The sequence below is a fragment of the Gossypium hirsutum genome, chromosome A03 (genome assembly GCF_007990345.1).
Source record: "Gossypium hirsutum isolate 1008001.06 chromosome A03, Gossypium_hirsutum_v2.1, whole genome shotgun sequence".
Lineage (NCBI taxonomy): Eukaryota > Viridiplantae > Streptophyta > Magnoliopsida > Malvales > Malvaceae > Gossypium > Gossypium hirsutum.
In genome coordinates this window covers 112718768-112739804 of record NC_053426.1, presented here as the reverse complement: position 1 = coordinate 112739804, position 21037 = coordinate 112718768, and the positions used below count along the sequence as shown (strand labels likewise).

General features: G+C 33.6%; 4 protein-coding genes across 8 annotated transcripts; 1 reads left to right on the top strand and 3 right to left on the bottom strand.

The window, feature by feature from the left end:
- Positions 1-1304: 1304 nt before the first annotated feature.
- On the bottom strand, positions 1305-2363 carry LOC107927847 (uncharacterized). The gene has a single exon (XM_016858973.2). The coding sequence runs from the start codon at positions 2070-2072 to the stop codon at positions 1563-1565; it is 510 nt and encodes a 169-aa protein (XP_016714462.1). The 5' UTR covers positions 2073-2363; the 3' UTR covers positions 1305-1562.
- Positions 2364-3222: 859 nt separating this feature from the next.
- LOC107927823 (uncharacterized) lies at positions 3223-5818 on the top strand. Its single transcript, XM_016858947.2, has 6 exons — positions 3223-3382; positions 3703-3771; positions 4399-4499; positions 4601-4740; positions 5326-5407; positions 5519-5818. The coding sequence occupies exons 2-6, from the start codon at positions 3735-3737 to the stop codon at positions 5633-5635; spliced, it is 477 nt and encodes a 158-aa protein (XP_016714436.1). The 5' UTR covers positions 3223-3382; positions 3703-3734; the 3' UTR covers positions 5636-5818.
- Positions 5819-5973: 155 nt separating this feature from the next.
- Positions 5974-14900, bottom strand: LOC107927821 (transportin-1). 5 transcript variants are annotated; one of them, XR_005919678.1, is made up of 30 exons: positions 14433-14900; positions 13645-13932; positions 13432-13521; positions 13262-13339; positions 13092-13172; positions 12689-12739; positions 12475-12560; positions 12175-12241; positions 11997-12068; positions 11881-11910; positions 11739-11771; positions 11493-11606; positions 11060-11173; positions 10838-10936; positions 10486-10611; positions 10329-10403; positions 10091-10162; positions 9579-9689; positions 8637-8726; positions 8326-8418; positions 7967-8068; positions 7713-7775; positions 7565-7636; positions 7420-7491; positions 7185-7309; positions 7049-7100; positions 6896-6964; positions 6682-6741; positions 6345-6562; positions 5974-6256 (listed from the first exon to the last, which is right to left on the bottom strand). XR_005919678.1 is itself a non-coding variant. In XM_041103117.1 (29 exons), exons 1-29 carry the CDS (start codon positions 14625-14627, stop codon positions 6479-6481), a joined length of 2610 nt encoding a protein of 869 aa, XP_040959051.1. In that variant the 5' UTR covers positions 14628-14900; the 3' UTR covers positions 5974-6478. The 5 variants fall into 5 exon arrangements, 3 of the variants coding, with proteins under 3 accessions (XP_040959051.1, XP_016714435.2, XP_040959053.1); XR_005919675.1 differs by having other exon boundaries at positions 7565-7639; positions 14433-14899; XM_041103117.1 differs by having other exon boundaries at positions 5974-6562; positions 7565-7639; positions 11997-12011.
- A 703-nt stretch (positions 14901-15603) lies between these two features.
- LOC107927944 (probable protein phosphatase 2C 60) lies at positions 15604-18933 on the bottom strand. Its single transcript, XM_016859077.2, has 6 exons — positions 18564-18933; positions 18334-18391; positions 17779-18197; positions 17332-17699; positions 16290-16526; positions 15604-16107 (listed from the first exon to the last, which is right to left on the bottom strand). The coding sequence occupies exons 3-6, from the start codon at positions 18095-18097 to the stop codon at positions 15838-15840; spliced, it is 1194 nt and encodes a 397-aa protein (XP_016714566.1). The 5' UTR covers positions 18098-18197; positions 18334-18391; positions 18564-18933; the 3' UTR covers positions 15604-15837.
- Positions 18934-21037: the final 2104 nt, after the last annotated feature.

The following is a 21037-nucleotide window of genomic DNA, read 5'->3' as shown; positions in this document are numbered from 1 at the left end:
CCCTAAAAAATGATTTAACTCAATTTAAAATGAAATTATGAATAATTATCGAGCTGAACTCAAGCTCGAGCAACTTGAGCTATCGCACAAATCGAATTCAAGCACCTTATTTCTTAATTCAAATGGTTCGCTATCCAAATCAAGCTTTTCATTTTAATACATTTCTATATTGTGAAATTAAAATTTACCTTTATTATGTAGAAAAAGCTTAAGTGTGAACAAGTTCGAGTTTGATTACAAATGAACTTAACTAAGCTCGAATTCTAGTTTGAGTATGAAATTTGACAAACAAGTTTAATCAAACTCGAGTAACTTGCGAGTAACTTGTTTATGTCTTTAGTTGTGTCTCAGCTTAGAAGTTGATGTTCGTTCAAGCTCAAGTCGAGTATTGAGTCTCGAATTTCAATTCAAGCTCAAGCTTGCCACTATTGGGGTTGGTGATGACAAAACCCGAACAAATCCCATAGATTCCAAACTGCTCCGCTCCGAATGGAGTAAATATTTTTTGTTTGAAAAGTGAATGCGGGGTAAAGTGAATTTTTTTATTTTAGATAGTAGATAAGGAGCGGTTATAATAGTTTAAAATATCATAATGCAAATAATGTTATTCCCCTCACTTTCTTAAATAATAAGATATAAAATGTAACAAGAAATAATTAATTTAAAATGCAAAACAAGATATATAATGGAATTCACCAAACTTAATAATTAAGTAACAATAATAGGACTAAACCCAAATATTGAACATTTGCTGAGGGGTTTACTGATTTATGTTGTAATTACTGCCATTCAAAGAATTAGACTAAAATACTTTATGAATTTGGTACAAAGTGGAGGAATTTCATATTTGAACCCTGATAATTTAATTAAGGTGTCAATAAAGGGTTTTAACTACGGCTCTCCTACGTAGTTAAATCCCTACTGACGAAGCCGAAGGGGGCCTTGGCCCTCTGGATTAAATGGAATAATATCCAATAAGCCCCTCCCATAATATAAATTATTCAAATTAAGTCCTTCAACTTTTGAATAAATGGAAAATCTGCATTTTAAACCCTCCAAAAAAAATTATAATATAATTTAAACATTTTAACACAAAATTTTAAACTTTTCCCCCTTCAATATTTTATAATTTTATCTCTCCCCAAATAAAATTTCTAACTTCACCCCTATAATCCCTCCACTTTAATTTATCAAATTAGTCCAATTTGGCACCACTAAGCCTTAACATTTTAGTAATTTGTATGCATTTAATTAGCAAAAAATCAACTAAGCAAATCAATTTTATATGTTTAGTAATAACTAGATACAAAAATCAATTTTTTATTAAAATAGGGACTAGGGACTGAGTTCTTAATTAAAAACCCCTACAGATTCTCCTTCAAGAAGCTTTGAACATTGAATTTTTCAATAATTTCTTCAATTTTTTTCCACTATACTTGCACATGCAAAAAGTCAAAAAAATATATGAAAATAGAAAAAGAAATTCTCTATTTACAAATTAAACCAATATCTACCGGTCAAACCTCAACCTGCCTGGAAAAAAAACCCCTGCGATCTCAGTTTCAGTCAACTTTATCATCGTCTTCATCGTCATCATAATAATCGCCATTAAAATCTTCTCTACTTTCCCAAAACACTTCCTTGATGTTCCGCCAAACGACATCGTATATCCACGAAACACACCCGCATTCACCGCAACACTTGTCTTTGATTTTCTCCAACAAACCCTTTTCTCCGGCCGGCGATGGGCTCGACATAGGCTGCAAGTAAGCCAAAGCAGCCTGTTTCACCAGCGGGTTCTTGATGGGTATTTCGTTCCAGCTCGAATTACTACTCTTTATCGGAGAACTAACCGCTGCTGCCGCTTGCTGTGGCGGAGACGACTGCGATGAAGATGACGCCGCCGGCATCAAGTCTTTCAAACTGATGTAAGAAACTGATTTCACGGCGATCATCTCAATGTCTAAACATGAACTGAAACCGTTGTTGTGTAAGAGAAAAGCCGGTGAATGAGAGTTTATTGAGGGTTGATCGAGATTCTTTTTTGGTTTTTCAATACTGGGTATATCCATGAATCAGAAAAGGAATGATTTTTGAATCGAAATAAATCGTTAATTTCTATATTTGGAGGGGAATTTTTTAAGTCAAGCTTTTAACAATGGAGGTTTTTGTTTAAGTGGCTGTCTTTCCATATGCTTAATATATATATATGTGTGTGTATATACATACACACGCACACGCTTAATACTGATCTAACATAAAAAGAAAAAAAGAAAAAGAGAGAAGAATTTCTTTTGCTTGTGCAGTGACTGATCTTGAGGAAGTTTCAGGGAACTGCAGTTTTTAAGACTGTTGGTTGTCTCTGTTAGAAGTGATTATTGAGGGAAAATAAAGAGTATTATTTTTAACGGATTGGGCCGGTGGGTTGAGTTGATTAAATAAAAGGGATAATATAATTTAAGGTCCCTCAACTTGACAATTAGGTTCATTTTGCTATTCATATATATTTTTTATCTACTTTGATTCTTTAACTTGGCAATTAGATCTATTTTGATCCTGAACTTGAATGCTATTAAGATTTGATGATGTGACCAATGTTACTAGAATGATCGGATAGAGAATTGAATGATATAACAATCTAAACAAAGGCGTTGAGTCAATTGACTTAGAAACTGCTTGAGGGAAAAATCTAAAATCAGGACAAAAATCGACAGTTGAATAGGTTGAATTGATTTAATATTTTTTATTTAATTATTATTGGTTTAGCATTCAGACCAATCGAACTAGTTTCATCAAGAATTGTTGGTTTGACATGTCCAACCATGATGACCTCAAAATTTATATAATTTTTTTAATTTTTAAATGATGATGTGGCTACATCATCAAACTTTTATGATTTTTAAATTTAGGGATAAAAATAGACTTAATTATAAAATAGATAATTGAAAAGTAACTCGACTTGCTCAGTTGACGTACTTAGAGTTCGTTTGGACACTATAAAGTAATTGCAAGAATGCTTAATTACAAGGTTATTAATTCAATATTTAATAATTTATTTTGCAATTTGTTGAAGTTAAATGAAAATTTTCAAATAGTTAAATACTATTTTGTAATTTTTTAAAGTTAAGTAACTAAAAATTAAACTTACAAATAGTTTAGTGACCTTGGGTGCAATTTATCGTTTTATTTTCTTTTATTTCGGATTAGACAAAGATGTTGTATGGGCTCATTTCATGGGCCTAATGCAATGCCCTGAATATGCTATATCTTAGATTTGGTCATGGAAAAATCATCTCTAATGGCTAAAACCTCTCACTTTGCGACTGGGTTTTTGAAGACAACCTACAGCTGAGCTTCATTGATCTTCCTCTCCAATCAAACGGTACCATCTAATTCACTGTGTGCTTCACTTTCTGGGTTTCTTTTTCCTTTTGTTGTTCTTTTCTGGTTCTTTTCTTTGCACCAAAAAAAAAACAAAAAACAAAAACAAAAACAAAAGTAGGGTGAAAGATTTACATTTGGGAGTTTACATTAAATTTAAAGTTTTTCTAGAACGGTTAGCACGTGTGGAAAGGGAAATTGAAATGATAGAAGTGGATTTAACATGGTTTTGCTATCTGGGTATTTGTTATTTGTAGGTTAATTTATAGCAATATATATGAAATTATCTTCTGTATGTTTCTTCTATTTCGTGCTTGATAGGCAAGATTATAATAGCAACCAACTTTGGCGCAATGGTGATTGCTTCTAGATTGCCAGCAAATTGTTCAGGTTTTAGTTCTGGACTTAGTTTTTTTGGGGGTTAAATTCTGCTATTAGTCCTTATAGTATGCTAAGTTATGGATTTCATCCATGCACTCTAATTTGATCAATTCCAGTCCCTATACCTTTCGAATTCGTCACGTTTAATCCCTATACTTTTTTAATTAGCAAGTTAAATTTGTTTGTTAAAATTCTTCTATTAGTTTTCTACTTTGCAAAAGTCCATGAATTTAATCCATGCTCTCCAATTTGGTCAGGTTTTAGTCCCCATACTGTTGGCATTTTAAAACTTCAATCTTGACTCAAACAGCGAGCATTAAATCAATTAACAAGTTTTTTTCTAGTATCTTGTGAAAATAGCAAGCTAACATGTCATTATACATGTGATAATATGTTGGCCATATTAGATTTTAGAAATAGCAAAACTTAATGAACTTAATGATTACCATTTAGTTAGGCCTAAAAAATTCAAAATTTGAAAAATACAAGGACAAAAAATGATCAAATTAGATACAAGGACTAAATTCATAATCTTTGCATGGTACAGGAGCTAATAGTAGAATTTAACCTTTTTAATATCTTATAATGCTTTGGATTATGCTTTTCATTTTTTTTCTTTCTATTCTACTTTTGTAGGTTTGCTTTATCCTAGTTATCATAAGCTATCTGTTCAGCTTAATAGGTACCAAAGAACTAGATTTGATTGTTATAATCCTAATCAACCATTTTATGGAAAGGTAATATTTATCTGTTATATTGTCTCAAATCCCTGTATATGATCACCATGTTAGGCAGTATTGCTTATTCAATTCTTGAATCCTTCTTTATATTCTTATAGCTTTGTAGAGGAAGTTCTCTTAGGAAGCCTCGTACGAGCAGGCATGTCGTGTCTGTAGGAAGTAACAGGCATCAATTGAGTTTTGATGACGAATTACCCGAGGAACCTTTCTGGCTAAGTCTGGTTAGAGAAACCATATGGTAATTCACCGAAGACTGCTCTCTTTTTCCTTATTATAGCTTCCCTCCCTTACCCTGTTTTTGTAGCATCTTGCACTTTAAGAGGCTCGCGATAATGCTGCTTCTGCTTGATGATATAAGCATATTAATCGATTGATATAAGTAAAAGTATCATAGAAGCCCTTTTACAAAGAGTCGGATTGCATTTTGCCCCCTCTACTCAAAAAATGGGCAAATTAGTCTCGGTACATTAGATTAAAGGAAAAACTGGTCCTTTTCTTAAAATTTTCATCTATTTCTACGGCTAAAAATAGGTTCTTGTACGTCGGCATAAGGTACACGTGGCACACCACGTGTAATTGTCTACTTATTCTGTTACTTTTTAGCAGTAGAAATTGACGAAAATTTTACCTGAAAAGATTATTTTAATTTTTGATCTAGCATACAGGGACTAATTTGCTCATTTTTTAAGTAAAAGGGGCAAAATGTAATCTGACTCTTCAGGGGCCTTCATGGTACTTTTATCATCAATGTACAAGTGTGTGCGTGTGCGCGCGCGCATATATATGTTGCCTTTGTTGAGTAACTGGTGCTTGATGCTTTTAGGGGCTTAAGATCTTTGTTTGTGTTTCTGGTTGAGCAACCTAGTCAACTGAAATACATAGAATGGCCAAGCTTTGTAAGCACGGTAAGTATTGAAAAACTAAGTTGCACTTGGAAGTCGAAGAATTTTTTGTTCAGATAACAAATTTGTATGCCCAAACTTACGCATTTTCATCTTCGGTTTTTTTTTTTGTAGCTGAAGACTGCTATTTTAACTCTTGTTCTCGTAGCCGGGCTCATTGTTGCACTGTCATCAGTTGACTCCATCCTCTGCTATATTTTAGCTTTGTTACTTAGAAAAACCCCATCATAATTGAAGTACACCCTCAAAAGAACACCTTAGATGTATATATATATGGATATATATATGTATTCCTTGAATGTTGCAGAAGATTATCTAGAGTTACTTTTCGGATAATATGTACATCAGGTTTCATGTGTGGAAGAACAGCAGGTTTTCTCGGTAAAGGATGAACTGCACCGGAAATTTGTCTTCGATCCGACAGTAACTTTCTTGTTTAATGTAGTTTCTCTTTTTGAAATAAGGTTCAAACTTTAAAAATAATATCCTTCGGAGGGGCAGCTATGAACCTCAAAAAATCAATTTTTATAGACGGTAAAACGCGTATGTAGAAAACAAATGATACACGGTTTGCATGAATTCATGAAATCTCCAGGGACTAATAGTTACATTATCCCTTTATAACCCCAATCTCATTGCTGCGGCATGAACCTTAATGATTACATAAGTGACACCTAAAAGCTATCAGTCATCCACATCTAAAGCACTTGAACAAAAATCTATGGAAATAACAGACCAAAACTCAATAAGAGAAAATTCCGCAATGCTTTAACCCGATACCTCACCGATCCTTCAACTAAAACACCAAAAAAAAAAAAAAAAAACCTCTTGAAGCTTTGGAGGGCTGCATTCCTAGATGCACAATGGGGAACAAAGTTAGCTTGTTTCAAGTTTTTAGGAATGGATACTTTGCCTTGGGAAAAGAATCATTGGCACATACCAACATTTTCTTATATCGATCGCAGCTCCGATGGATGATGCGTGAAATAGACAACAGTATTGATGCTGATAGAAGATATCTTTGAAGAAACCATGGATACTGGTGAACAATGACAATCATGGATTACAAAGATCTTAAACTAGATACTTCGCAATATTAGCCTTCACGAGTGGATCCAAATCGGACATAAATTTGTCCCATGCCTCATTAGTAAGCATCTGCAAGAACATTTATCGACTAACTCAGTGAAAATAATAAATGCTTCCGAGTTGTAATCATTTAGGTAATTGTTCAACAAATGAAAAACCAGTGAGGGACAACTGCTCTAGTGCCTAACCTGTTGATAATCATGCATGACCTTGCAAACTTCTGTATTCAGTTCTGTGCTCCATATTTTCTGCGGAAAAAGAAAGTCGTAAGCTCAAACTTCAACATATACGACCCTTGGAAACAATAAATAACAGCATCATATTTTCCGCGGAAAAAGAAAGTCGTAAGCTCAAACTTCAACATATACGACCCTTGGAAACAATAAATAACAGCATCCTTACTTTCCAGCTTGCAATAGCTTTGCATACGTAAACAAGCGAACTCTGAGCAACTGAAGGATTTGCCTTGACCTGGAAAGGTGTAGTATCATCCAAAGCATAAATTAGATAAATGATTCAGTGTTAATAAAGATTATAACAAAAACAGAAGCATACCATTGCACAAAGACCTTTGAAGGCATCTTCTTTCTCGATACCGTCACGTGTACTGCCACAAATTGTTTGTTAGATGAGTACAGAGAAAGAAAATGCACCTGACGATTCTAGCGGGTTAACTATAAATTATACTTACGTAGATAAAGAAATGCACCATGGTTGCATGCACTTCTCCATGTGTGGCGACACAAGTTCTGGACAGACAAATGCAAGCCTCCCTAGAGTAATGGCACTATTTTCAACCATTGACTTCTCCACCCCCTGCCGTACAGACACAGATGAGTTTGCATCAAAATGACTTTTACAGGAAGTAATGTACTAACACATTGTAATGCTTATAGGGGCATTCATGCCAACAAAAATGGAATAACCTCTGATTGATGAAGGATTGGAATCAAACACGAGATCACTGTTGTGACAAACGGAGAAATTTCTTGAGGAACCTGAAATTCACAAATGAATAAAATGGTATAACTATTCTATTTCATCAAAATGCAGAATGAAGAGCTCGTATACCTGAACAGCTAGCTCTCCGATAGCCCAACATGCATTGTTTGCTACTGAAATGGTTTTCTCTAACTTGGGAATCTTCTGCATGGACATATACCACGTAATAAAATAAACATGGCAAACTGAGATCTGGAATACCAAAATGAGTCCGTACCAATTGCTTCACCGCTAGATAAAGGAACTCAGGTACACGAGGATGCAAATAAATAGGACAAACCTAATCAAAGTCAACATTCGAATTAAGTTAAAAGTAAATTACTCAAACACCATAAGAATACAATAAGAAGTTTCGAGTATATCACCAGCGCCCATGCTCGAGGCTTATTCATGTTACAAGCTTCATGTCCCCGGAATCCCTCTTACTGGCGAAAGAGGGAAGGTGAAATTTTAAGTTCATTTTTGACTTACTCTTGCTAGGTCCCCTAGAAGACCAAAGGCACTTTGTCGAACATCAGGAGCACCATCCCTGCAACATTTCAGAAGCATGTCCCTCAAATTGCTCTGTAAAACCTACATATAATAGAAAAATTTGCCAGGTCAAAATGTTATGAACATGTTAATGTAACCATAAATTTAATAATTAATGGGGATAGCCAGTTCACAGCACCAATATCCGGAACAAAACGGACAAGTCATCACCTAGGTATCATGACATGGTGTAAGGAAGTTTCTAAGAATATGAATTTTACACTAAATAAAAACATCCCATAGAGGCCAAAAGCAATGCTCTGGGATCACATCTCTCGAGCAAAAGATAAAGCAAGTACCAAACTCTCTATTCCACTATCAAAGCACCCTGTTAGTCCAGATAGAAAATCAAGCGAGCATGTAATGAAGTCCTTATCTGAAAAAGGATGAGCCTGCAAAAAATTTCCCATCAATGTCTTCAAAAAAACTTAACTATGTATCTTTATATGTCATAAAAACGATAGTAGATGGAGCAACATTAGCATACAAATAGAAAGCAAATTGCATTAAAAATCAAGCAATGAAGAGTATCGTTAGCATACTATATACTGCTTTATCGAAGAGATCAATTGTTGATTACTAGAGAATTAAAAGTAGAATCTATCAAAACCTTGGCCAACCGTTGTTGAGCCTCGATGATAGTTATGCACCTACTGAATAAATGCTCAGTAAACTCAGAGAATTCGATGCTACCCAATGCCTGAAAAGTTAAGAAAACATTAATCCTCGTGGTAACTCTACTAAAATTGTGTACAGGCATCATCTTATCGAAACATATAGAACAAACAACTAATATGAGGATAGAAATGAATAAAAGTCAGAAATGCACGAAACTGGATCGATTTATTCTAGTAGTGAAATGTTTAAGAAACATATAGTTAACAAATTAAGCAATGTGGACTGCCTTAGCTCTGAGATTAATAAGAGATAGTTGTTTCTGAGCACTTCAATAATCCATTACAGCGAATAACCACATTCTGAAGGGAGACAGCAAAAGTACCATGGAGTCCCCTAGTTCCCCTCTACTCATAAAAGGGGCAAATTAGCCCTTGTAAGTTAAATTAAAAGGTAAATTTGTCGTTTCCATTAAAAATTTTGTTTATTTGTACTATTAAAAACTAGCGTGATTGACGGAATAACTAGAAAGTGTCAGTTGTATCTTATGCTGATGTACAATGACCAATTTTTAACAGTAGAATTGAATGGATAAATTTTTAATAGAAGGATCGGTTCGCTCTTTAATCTAATTTTAATCTAATTTTTACTATTTTTTGAGTAGAGGGGACAAAATACAATTCAACTACTAGTACAGCAGCCTCTATAGTACTTTTACTTATGGGAGACCTGTTTAAGATGTTAAATGAGCAGATAAAACTAATCAATAGATGCAACTAGAAAAGAACAGACATGGCTTTTTTGAATTTCACACCTCACTCGGTCAATAGTATAGAAAGCATGTCCATAAATGACTACATCAAGGTTAAAACAGAACATGACCATATCTCCCCCTCCATAAATAAATAAAAAGGTCAAAGAATAACAATTCAGTAACCTGCACGATGGATGTGAAGCACTCAAGAAGTGTTAAGAGATCTTTGTCAAAAATTGAAAAATTTTGCCACTTTTGAAGGAGTGGTGGAATCAGAATTTCAACATAAACAGGCTGCAAATGATAAAACCAATTAGCGGAGAGAACCATCTTTATTATAACAAACACACCACACAAGTGCAATGGCTTTTCGGTAGACCTGTCAATTCTGACCCAAATCCAAAAACACAATTCTACACATCTAAATCCAAACCAATCTCAACCTAAAATAATCCAAACCCAAAATGACTCAAAGAAGTAAGCCAAATGACCCATATCCGAGTTGAACTGATAGGAAAAATCCAACTGTTTCAGACCTGAAATAACCCAAAAATTTTTAAAACCCAGATTGACTTGATCCAAAACCAACCCAACAGGCCCAATTGACAGGTAAATTTTAGGTACAATAAACTAGTATTCGAAAAAATGAAGAGACAAAAGTGTAAGAAATATTATTGTCTTTAGCATGCTGATACCTGATCCAATTCCTCTCCAACAGCATCTACTAGAGTTCCGATAGCATCACAAATAATTCTCAGGTTCCGTTTCTGTAATGGTTTTACATAAATGATAAAAAAAAAAGTTCATACAGTGATGAAAATGAAGCAGAATACTAAATAACAGTAAAGGTAAGAACCGACAACCTCCAGGTCTAGTAAGTCATAATTGCAACGCTAAAAGAGCTTATTACAATGTAAAGGGCATAAAAACAACCTGATACTCGCCCAAAGGATGCATAAGATGCTGTAATATTTCTTTCAACCTCGGTGCCAACTTTTCGGCAGCCTCCTGTAAATGAATAAGGCAAAGGTTGAAACTTGTAAGAATTTAAATCCCAAAAATGTAACTGGACATACAGCAAGTTTACAACCTCTTCAAGTATTGCAAGAGCAGAACAGGCAGCCCCTTGTACCAGCTTGTTAGTATCCGATATTCTTTGCAGGAGAGCCGTAAGAACTATGTCAAATTGCTCATAGCCTTTTTTATTACCACTATCCTGAATGGATGAAACATGAGAATTCTCAACATAAAATCCAATGCCAAAGAAACAGATAAAAGAAGTTTATCGGCGGTATGTACCAAGAACAACAAATGATTGGTATATGATGCAAACGCATAAACTATATTGTTGGTCAAAGGGGTTATTAATCATTCATTACTAAATTAGAAAAAGGTATTGACAGCCACACAGCATTTAAAGGAAGGCTAATTTTCATTCATACCTGAACAATGTATTTGCTGAATTGAGAAAGTGTCCAACAAGAAGTACTCCTTATGAGAGTAAACTTATGATCTAAAAGGGGAATTAGAGATGCCACAATCTGCCCACATAAACATATTTAACAACAATGATCAATTTAGGAGCATAACATGATTTAACAAAAACAGATGAATGTTTTATATGCATCATTCATAATCTGTCTCAAAAACTAAACGAGTACTACCTCAGACAAACGAGGATAAAGACCATTGTTGCAACCTCTAGCGATTACACCAAGAGCCAAAACAGCAGCTTCCTTGTCCCTCCAGGCTTCATCACCAGTTGCAGATAAGTTTGCCTGCAAAAATCCGAATAACATTTTTTATCTAACTCCTATTATATGTCATTAAAATTCAAATGACTTTTAATATCTAAATTTTCTTTCATTAAGTTTATGAACATGGGGAATAAAAAATTTGGCATAAACAGAAATAACCTTTATGATCCAAAATAGCATATATATTTTATAGCAAACTATTCAAGTTCACGGTGGAAACAATCAAAGTTGACATATTTTAGCTAAGACGAACTCATAATGCAAAATACATATCGAACCAACAACAAAACAGATACAATTTCCTTGATCCAAATTTGACATCGTCCAACAGGTAAGTTACCTCGATAATAGGCATAAATGTAAGAAGAATTTTAGCTCCAAACACATTTGATAGAACATCAAGAGCTGAGGCACTGCATTTCCGTAAGTTACAGATGGTACAAGTGTCATCATCCTGTACCAAAATGATCACTTAGGAAAAAAATTCCACTAAAAAAACAATCTTTCCAAAACTAAGAAAAACATAGAGCTTCCCTATGTTAGTTGATTCTGATTGACGTACACAGAAAAAGAAAAGATTACTTACTTCATCAGAACAAGGAAGTTGAGGTTTCAGATCCTGAAGAAGAAATGTTATAAGAGAATATATCAAAACCCAAATTCAGCAAAATAGAATACTGACTAGAATATACTACAGAAAACTAGGAACAAAAATAAATTATATTAACCTGATATCTGTCTGGAATAGACTCGTCTTCCTACAAAATAGAATCAATTCCAAGTAAATTACGAATTAAAGTTGGCAATTCAGATAATATGAAAGCAGAAGGTGACAAGAAATAACCTTAGCATCAATAACCTCAGCATCAGCAAGTAAATCATCATCATTAGGGTAAGCCATGTTTGACAACAAAATCTTTAAAGAAAGAAAAAGAAAAAGAAAAGGATATGTGAAAAACTAACAAAGATATTGTAACTGGCTCTGCAAAAAATGAAAAATTAAAACGGTTGAAATTGCATACTAGAGTTAAACGTGGCAAATATTCTCTCAAATTCTCAGATGGTATCTGTGCATCCCAATATTTAGACCTGCCAATCATGATCTACAATGAATCATAAAGTGCTAGTAAAGTTAAATGCATGGCCCTCTCCATGCTTAGATGCAAGAAAATGAATCTACATAATAACACATAGAGTTGAAGGCACATATACATATAAGAAATCAAGACATTGCATTTTGTCCAAAACAGTTTGTTTGAAGCTTGTCATTCTGCATAAGTTATCAAAACAATTGCTTTAGAAAACCACAGAAAGAAAGTTACCAAAATCCACACGCTTCAAGTGCCACTACATCATTGTTGTCCTTATTGAGTTGTAACATACATTCAATTACATCCTTCAAACGGGGCTGTGAAATAGTGAAAGTCGCATCAGGGAAGAAAAGAAATGTGGTTTTCACTTTTGAGAAGGCCTAAATAGGCAATAAGAGCATGACAAAGAAACTAAAGAAAAAGTAACAACATATCTGATACCCACCTCTAGAACAGATGGATGGAATTCAACTAGCTGAAGCAATGCAGTACAAACCTGATCATTTGGCCCGGGAAAAAAAAGCATTGAGCTGAACATGCACAAGTTTGGAACAAATATGATAGCTTTCTACAATTCATCACTAGTTTACAATACTAAAATTTTGAAAATACTGTATAAAATAATTTTTTAGGAGATAGAAACAATTTTTCTCTTAGTATGCGAGTTACATGATAAATATATTTACAGTGTCCAAAGAGTATATCAAACTTCTATATAGTTGCATCAACAGTAAATGATAAGGAAGGTTAGGAAAATTTTATTAAACAATTGAGTATTGAGTATTCCATGCCAGAGACTAAATCATAATTACAAATAAGAAAACAATAGAAAAAGAGAAACTATTAACCAATTTCCGCACTGCTGCATCTGGCTCGTTGGCAAGGAGAAACAAACCATCAAGGTATTTATTCTTGGATGTGTATAGTCCCTGGAAGAAAATAATGTATAACATGAAGTATAGCCCAAAAGTATCAAAATGACATCCATTAAAATTAAGAATATAAACTTGCAACTTACAGAAGGCATAGAGATAATGTATTTGTTTACAAAACGCAACGAAAGCTTTCTCAAATTAGCATGGGGCGAATGAAAAAACTGCTCATAGGGAAAGAAGAAGAAGAAGAAAAACATAATTAGCAAATTTACATATGCATGAAGGAATTTTAACACAAGAAAATGCATTTCACCTCAAACAATTCAAGAAGGAATATGTTGATGGGCCTTTGACCTGACCAAGCGTCATCAGAATCCAACAATTCGGGTGTATTCTCAGAGATCTGTTTTACAAAGGAATGGTTGATGCGTTAAATGTAACTAAATTAGTACAAAGTTAACATCTATGATTTATGGTTGATTTCTATTCAATGATGGTAGAAATTAGAAAATTACTCATTTCATACCTTTGACAATGCATCCATAGCACCTCCATTTCTATTTGGATCACCACTATTAAGGAAATGTAGAAGAGTATGAAACAGCTCAGGCCATCCCAAAATTCCCCCTTGTTGAATAACATTTGATATAGTCGTCCCACAAGTTGACCTAATGTGTTGATTTGCTTCTCCTAAACCATATAACAGTTGTAATTTTATATATTGTTGGTGTTCAGGCTCTATCAAATTGTATACAGCCATTAGCCCATTTTTCAGCAGCAGACCAGCAACTTTTCGAATCTCTACAGGTACATCCTGCATAAATTTGCGAAATTAAAACAATTTTCTTACCATATGAAGGCAAACATATATTATTACACATCTAAAGGTAATTTCTTACACATCTACAGTTACATGGCTGCCCTTCCCAATAATGTCATCTCCAAAGTTTGAACCCAAGTTCTCACTTTGGGAGTCAATATGCCTTACCATTCACTAACTAACAACCTGATTTATAAAACATCCCAAATTAAAAGCAATGCCATGACCAATATTTCCCACTAAAACCTTTGTTTAACCCCAAAAGTAATATACAATCAACTTCGTCAACTCCACGACTAAAGTATTCTCTAAAGAAACACAATCCAATGAAAAAGACTTCCACAAAAGAATAATTCTCCACAAACATATAATCCAATCAATACCGATAATCCAATTCCTCAAAAACACACTAAAATCCAACCAAGAAAAAAGAAAAGATACCATTAAAATAATTAGTAAGCAAAAAAAGGGAAGTAAAAAAAAAAGAAGTAAACCTTAGCTCTTGAAAGGATAAAAGCAAGATAGTTGTTGAAATCACCGAACAAAGAGAAATGCAGAAGCTGCATCCGAATCTGAGTCCTAATAACCGTAGAAAACGGCAAATTATCTAGCAGCAACAGGAGAATTATTTGGTTCAACCCCTCTGCGTGTGGCTGCCATGGCCCAAGCCGAGTAATCGTCCTTCTCATTCTTTAAACAGATTCCAAATTCTTTGGTGACGGCTCTAAGTTTTTAACTTTTAAGAGTAGCAACCATGGGGTTTTGGTGGGGTTTTTTGGGTTGAGGAGTTTCAGCAGAGTTATGGACAAAGTTGAGAGAATTTTGGTGGGAAAATGGCAGAGCATGAAAAAGAAAAAGCAGAGGAGCTTTTAGTGGGATCTTGTTATTTTGGCGGGGCCAAAATAACTACTTCAAAGTTGTTAACTTTCTTGATTAGTTGGAAATGGTAAAAATACCATACAAGCACTTATACTAAAAGTTAGATTACATTTTTACTTATTTATCTTTGCATCTTATATCAGAGACATACGGTCCTTCGCTAAAAATTCTGTTCATTTTTGTGGTTTAAAACTTGTTTTTATACGTCATTATAAGATATTCATAATATAACTATTTAGTTATTTTATTAATAATGTTGGATTTTAATAATGGAATTAAATGAAAATTTTAACAGAAAGTACAATAATTATTTTACGCATTGTTTTAAGTAAAAAGAGTAAAATACAATTTAATTAAAATGAAAATTATTTTAGATTTCAATTAAAATTAAAATCAAAATAAATTTAAATCGGATTGATTAAAAGAAGCCGAAGCTCTTCTAGTAGGATGAACTTTTTTTTTGCATTTTTGATATTTTTTTATGTTCATTAAGAATATATTAAAATTAAGAAAAAAGAACTTATAAAAAATTCAGAGAAATTATATTTTATTTAATTGAAAATTATTATCCAATTACAATTCAAAAAGCTAGTGGAATATTAAATTTTAAGTTTTTTTTTTAATTTTATATGGTATAAAATTAAATTAAAATAAATATATAAAATTTATATGGAATATTATCTACATTGGTGCAAAATAGTAAACTACATTAACTGAAGAACAAAAAGAGAGTGTATATTATTTATATATATATATAAAAGAGCAAGAAAAAAACTATCCCAGAAATAACTATAACAATCAACACCTTGTACTATTTCTCTAGGTTTGTTTCGAGTTTTTCGACATAGACGAAAACTAAATGCAGGTATTAGTTTTTGCAGTTAAAAGTAACGGTGGTGTACATCAAAGAATTGAAGGCTTGTTCCGGTTTTTATCGCTTTTCGGAAGCTACCTGGTATTCACATAAGAAAATGATACAACAAAGAAAAAAAAAACACGAGGACATAGATATATATATGATCAAGTGCCGCCGGGTTCGGTTGGCGTGGCACACGGGGCTAGTATATTCGGAGGGAAGTTAACTCCGCCCCCTCTAATGGATAGATTAGGGCCCTTTGCTGAGCTAGCCCTGCTCATGAGGTTTGAGTCGAGAAACACCACGATTACTGTGATATCGTCGTGGAAATGCCGGCGGACACCGCGGTCAATCTTCTTCAAGTCGGAATATCTCATTTCTCTCTTCTTTGCTGCTTCTTGTAGTGCGGTTTTTACGAGCCGCTTTGCACTTCCCTGCATGAAAGTCCAAAACCGAAAGGTTATATACGATGTTATTTTGGTACCCTAATTTTTAATATTGTCCCTCATACCTGCATGAGCATGTATTCGTATGATATACGAGCGTATGTCATTTGTCGACATGTATATGCATACATTAAGATCAAAAAAAATTTAACATCGAGTTATAAACTTACACTCCGTGGATGATTTTGAACTATATTGACAGCTTCTTGGTTACTTAGGTGCTCCCAAAGCCCATCAGATGCAAATATCACGAACTGATCATGTGGCTGCAGCTCGTGCATTGATATTGACGGATCTGCACTCAATATCGGCTTTCTAAAAGGTTCACGAAGGCGGAATTTTGGATATAAAGGCTCCCTGTTGAACTCCGCCTTTTTCAAATATACATCACCGATCGATCTGGAAATCTGTAAGATCAAGAACTCTATCAGCAAACACTCAAAAAAAAAAGGGACACAAGAACAAACCACGGAAAACAAGAGAAAGTAACATACTGCATACTTTTGTGGAATGTACTTAATTGTAATTCTAGGTGCTTGACCAATTTGATCGAGCATCGGAAACATGATTTAAACCATCAGTTAATAAGGAATTCAAAGTGAGAAGTGTCCTGTCAGGTTTCATAGCCTAGATATAGATCTTAATCCAAAGTTAGAAAGCCGGGAAAGTATGTTTAAATAAGTACTTTACAGGCAGCGGTAAATGAACTATCTCTACAATCTCGAGCCATCAACTACATCCCTACATGCTTCGGTGATAGATATTTGTCAAGGGGTAGCTCTCCGTCTTCCATAGTTGTCATGATGAGGCAACCAGAATTTGCCGTTTACTATCTATAAGACCCAGAAACCACATAACTGTAAACCCAAGGGTAACTAAAAAGCCTATGTTAAAATATAACCAACTCCGAGATCACCCCTGAGCTTACTAGTTCCCCACTCGGAATATACAGTCATGCAGCTGATACACCTCCTTGCCTCAGGAAAAATTTAAGTCCTCTTTCAGTTTTTAATTCTAAAAACAAACTTTTCGAACATTTCAAAAACAGCATGCTCTATGGTGCTCTGCACGATGACGAAAGTGGCACCTGCTCCATCAGTTCCTACATCGGGTTTTTTTCCCGAACCACTTATCACAGCTGCTGTTACCTACTCATCTTAGCAGTTAAATTACTACAAAAGGAAAAAAAAACATATACATGGTGAAGCATACCTGTATGAGACCTTTTACGCGCCATACGTTATGCTTCAATACTACAATTTGTGAGTCATCGGGATGCAATGATTGCATCTCTCGTCTTACAGACTCTATACACACATTATGCTCGGCCGACAACTGAATAGCTAGAACCTCCCCTGTTGCCTTTACAGCTCTCCCCAAAACAGCACGAGAATCACCAAGGTTAGCAACATAAAGAGTTCCGTTGCAGATAACACCGACCAGACAGCAAGATCCAACAGCTGCAATTTGTGGTTTCATCGGCCATTGTTTGGTAACGAGTGACAAAAAACCGTCTTCTGTTGCTTGATATGCTTTACGTATCACATCAGCCGACATCCCTTGTTGCTCCGAAGTGAATCCTGAACATAACAAAAGTGAGCACAGACAAATAACAAAGATATTTCTCGGTTTCGACTAGGAACAAGGCGTTGTGCTTACGTTTGAGATGTTGAAAGAGATGATCGTTGATGTACCGGGACGTTTCCGGGCCACCATGTCCATCATATACACCAACAAAAGTACCATACGGACCTGACTCGTGTAAACTCAAACAACCAGACTCGAGCTGGCTTTGGTCTTCAAGCAAATTGTTGGCTTGAACCACTGCCATTGAGAACTCACCATTGAAATGCTGCCCTGAATCTTTGTACCATAAAAGACCATCTTGTCGACCTCCGTTTTCGGAACTCGTGTGAACGTGTCTATCAGATCTCGGTAAAAAACAAGCCCTCAATAAATTCATTAACCCTGATAACATCCCTCATTTCATCCACAAAAACCTCCAAATTCTCATTTAAAAACTAGACCCTAAAAAACCGAATATCCTCCTTTTTTGCTTCAACACAACACTAAAAACACTGCAGCAGCAACAAGAAGAAGCACAAAGCACAGCAGTTCAATGAACCATAACAGCTCAAAAATAAACTCAAACCAAGCAAACTTAAGCTGCAAATATAACTAATAAAAGATCAATTACAAGGTACAAGGAACCACCTTGTTTTTCTCAGCTTGTCTTAAAAAGTCATAACCGTACCACCGTACCTGCTCCTTGCTGAAAAATTCAATAAAAACACAAAGGGTTTTTGGAAAAACAAGAGAATAAGTGAAAGACCTTTTTTTTTTCTAATTTTCTAAGGTCTAATGTTTCACATTGAGAACCTTAAACAGAACCCATTAATCATCATAATTCAAGCAAAAAAAAAAAGGCAGCAGCAGCAACTTACCTTTTAAATTTGACAACTTTGGTTCATACTTGAAAAAAAGAAGATCCGGGAATTGAAAAAAGCTAGAAACTTCATGTAGATCTATGGATCAATCAAATCAAAGAATTTTTTTTTTTTTTTTGATTTGGTTGGTTTTCAACAAGTGATGAGATAATTGAAGAAAAAATAGAAATGAAAATGGATGAGTTCTTTTTTTTTCTTCAAAAAAGTTCCATTTATGTAAAAGGTTTTTGGTTTTGGTCCCCAAAAAAACACAAAAACTCTTTCCTTTTCTGCTTCCCTTATCTTTCTTTTGTATATCTCTTGTTTTTCTCAGCAGACAAGACCCATAAAAGACCAACGATGGAGAGCTTGAAGCCAGCAAAGCAAAGGTCCAGTTTGGGCTCCACATACCCTATGGTAAAACATAGAGAAAACCCCATAAAATGTCAATTTCTATATATAGTCCCTGTACTTTAATCTCTTTTTATAATTTAATTTTTTTACTCTTCGAATTATTGGGATGTGGTGACATGACATATATATTTTTGCATTTTTTAAAATATATAATGGTTGTTTAATTAAAAAAGTCACAAAAGTGTATAAAAAATCAAACTTTTTCTATTATTATATTTATACTATGCATAAATTGTAAATTAGAATTTTTACTCTAATTTAATCAATTTTTATTATTTCTAAAATATTATATAATAAATATATTATCATGGTAATATCATTTAATATAACCCTTTATAAGAGATTTAATAATCACTCAAAAATTGATTGAGTTTTAGTTCGATTGGTATTAGTATTGTTTTCAATGCAGGAAGAGGTGGGTTCGACTACGTTTAAGTGTATTATCCTCCTATTTATGAGTTAGAAATAGGCTATAGGTAATTACTCGAAAATATGAATTTTGTTCAAATATTTATGAAAAGAAGTCCATTGCTATTTTTTTCAAAAAATGTGAACTTCCATCAAACACTTTAAAATAATTTAATAACTATTTTATAATTTTTTAAAATTAAATAACTAAATAGTAAAATTTATTAATAATGTACCCAAATAATAATATTGGAATACTTATGGAAAAGTCCACTGTTGCCTTTTTTATTCAATCGATTTATTATTTTAGGGGTTTATACTAAATGACATCACCACGTTAACAAAGTAACCCAAGAAATAAGATCTATAGGGGTCTCACGTGGCATCATATTTGTTTGCCACGAACCTTATTATTACAGGTGGTTTCCATCTTCGGTCCACTATGCCGCTACACGTGTTAGTTTATGAAAAGCAGTATGAAATTGTGTGCACTGGGCGGTGGTCGTTATTACAGGTTGCTGTTAGAAACCGAGTAACAGAGTCAAACCTTGCTTGATTCATTGCTAAAACTCTCCAAAACTGGTTTTGCTTATCTACGGGTTTGACTACCGTAGGTTCGAAAAGTAGCCAATAGGATGCTTATTTTAGGGGCACTTTCGTCATTGGGGACAATAATGATAGAGTTAGATAATTTTGGTAGTTTAACCACTCATGGACTTTTGAAAGAAAAAATATTCTAGAATAAAGAATAATTTATTAATATTTTGATATTTGTTAATTTGTATTTTTTCTCAAATTTAATTTCTTCATAAATAAGTTTGTTTATGTTATTTAAAATTTCTTTAAATTATATTTTTTAAACATTAATTGCTAATACTATTTTTATTTGGGTTATTTTTAATAGTACATAGATTAAATTGATTTATTTACTAATAAATGGACTAATTTGATTTAATTTCTATAATAAAGGGATTCCACAAATAATTTCACCTTATTAAGAATTTATTAACTAATACTATACCTATATAACATTAGTTAAAGATGCTATTTATAGAAAGAAATACTCTTGCATTAAATGAAGTAGTTGATAATTTAATTTGATGGTTTTATTGATGCAACTAAGTCATGAAAGCACTTTGTAACAAAATGTGTAAAATCATCCATTATCACATTTAATGATATTATTATTTTAAATATGTCAATAAGTGTTGGTTTTATGATAAAATTAAAGTATTAGAAAATTTGTATGTTAAATTAATAAGTAATTTGATCCTTCTGTTGAAAATTAAATTATTTTTTACTGTGAAAAATATGTCTTTATCCGTTTATATGAGGTACACATGGTATTATCTAGTTATTTCACCAGTCACACTATTTTTTAATAGTAAAAATGGATGACATCTTTAATAAAAAGTTTCAGTTTACTTTTTAATCTAATGTAGATAGATTAATTTACTCAAATTTTTCAGTAAATGGAGTAAAATGCTTAATATAAGGACATTCATAGTACTTTTGGTTCGATTCCTAACTAATAAAGACTATGCATGAATGTTTTGTTCGTCTCATAATGTCTAGGCTCTTTCTAGATTAATTATGGTCTAGGTCCTATGCTTATCACTTTAATCGTACTTTGTAATAGTTAATTTCGAGAATGGTTATTCGAATGTGTA

Excerpts from the sequence above, each read along its gene's own strand:
- LOC107927847 (XM_016858973.2), bottom strand. The coding sequence starts at position 2,072 with ATGGATATACCCAGTATTGAAAAACCAAAAAAGAATCTCGATCAACCC.
- LOC107927823 (XM_016858947.2), top strand. The coding sequence starts at position 3,735 with ATGGTGATTGCTTCTAGATTGCCAGCAAATTGTTCAG. Across the intron at positions 3,772-4,398 it reads ATTGCCAGCAAATTGTTCAG|GTTTGCTTTATCCTAGTTAT; the intron begins GTTTTAGTTCTG and ends CTACTTTTGTAG. Across the intron at positions 4,741-5,325 it reads CTGGTTAGAGAAACCATATG|GGGCTTAAGATCTTTGTTTG; the intron begins GTAATTCACCGA and ends TGATGCTTTTAG.
- LOC107927821 (XM_016858946.2), bottom strand. The coding sequence starts at position 14,627 with ATGAGAAGGACGATTACTCGGCTTGGGCCATGGCAGCCACACGCAGAG. Across the intron at positions 10,612-10,837 it reads TCAGCAAATACATTGTTCAG|GATAGTGGTAATAAAAAAGG; the intron begins GTATGAATGAAA and ends TCATCCATTCAG. Across the intron at positions 7,310-7,419 it reads CAATCCTTCATCAATCAGAG|GGGGTGGAGAAGTCAATGGT; the intron begins GTTATTCCATTT and ends TCTGTACGGCAG.
- LOC107927944 (XM_016859077.2), bottom strand. The coding sequence starts at position 18,097 with ATGTTATCAGGGTTAATGAATTTATTGAGGGCTTGTTTTTTACCGAGA. Across the intron at positions 16,527-17,331 it reads GCGTAAAAGGTCTCATACAG|ATTTCCAGATCGATCGGTGA; the intron begins GTATGCTTCACC and ends TTGATCTTACAG. Across the intron at positions 16,108-16,289 it reads TTCAAAATCATCCACGGAGT|GGAAGTGCAAAGCGGCTCGT; the intron begins GTAAGTTTATAA and ends ACTTTCATGCAG.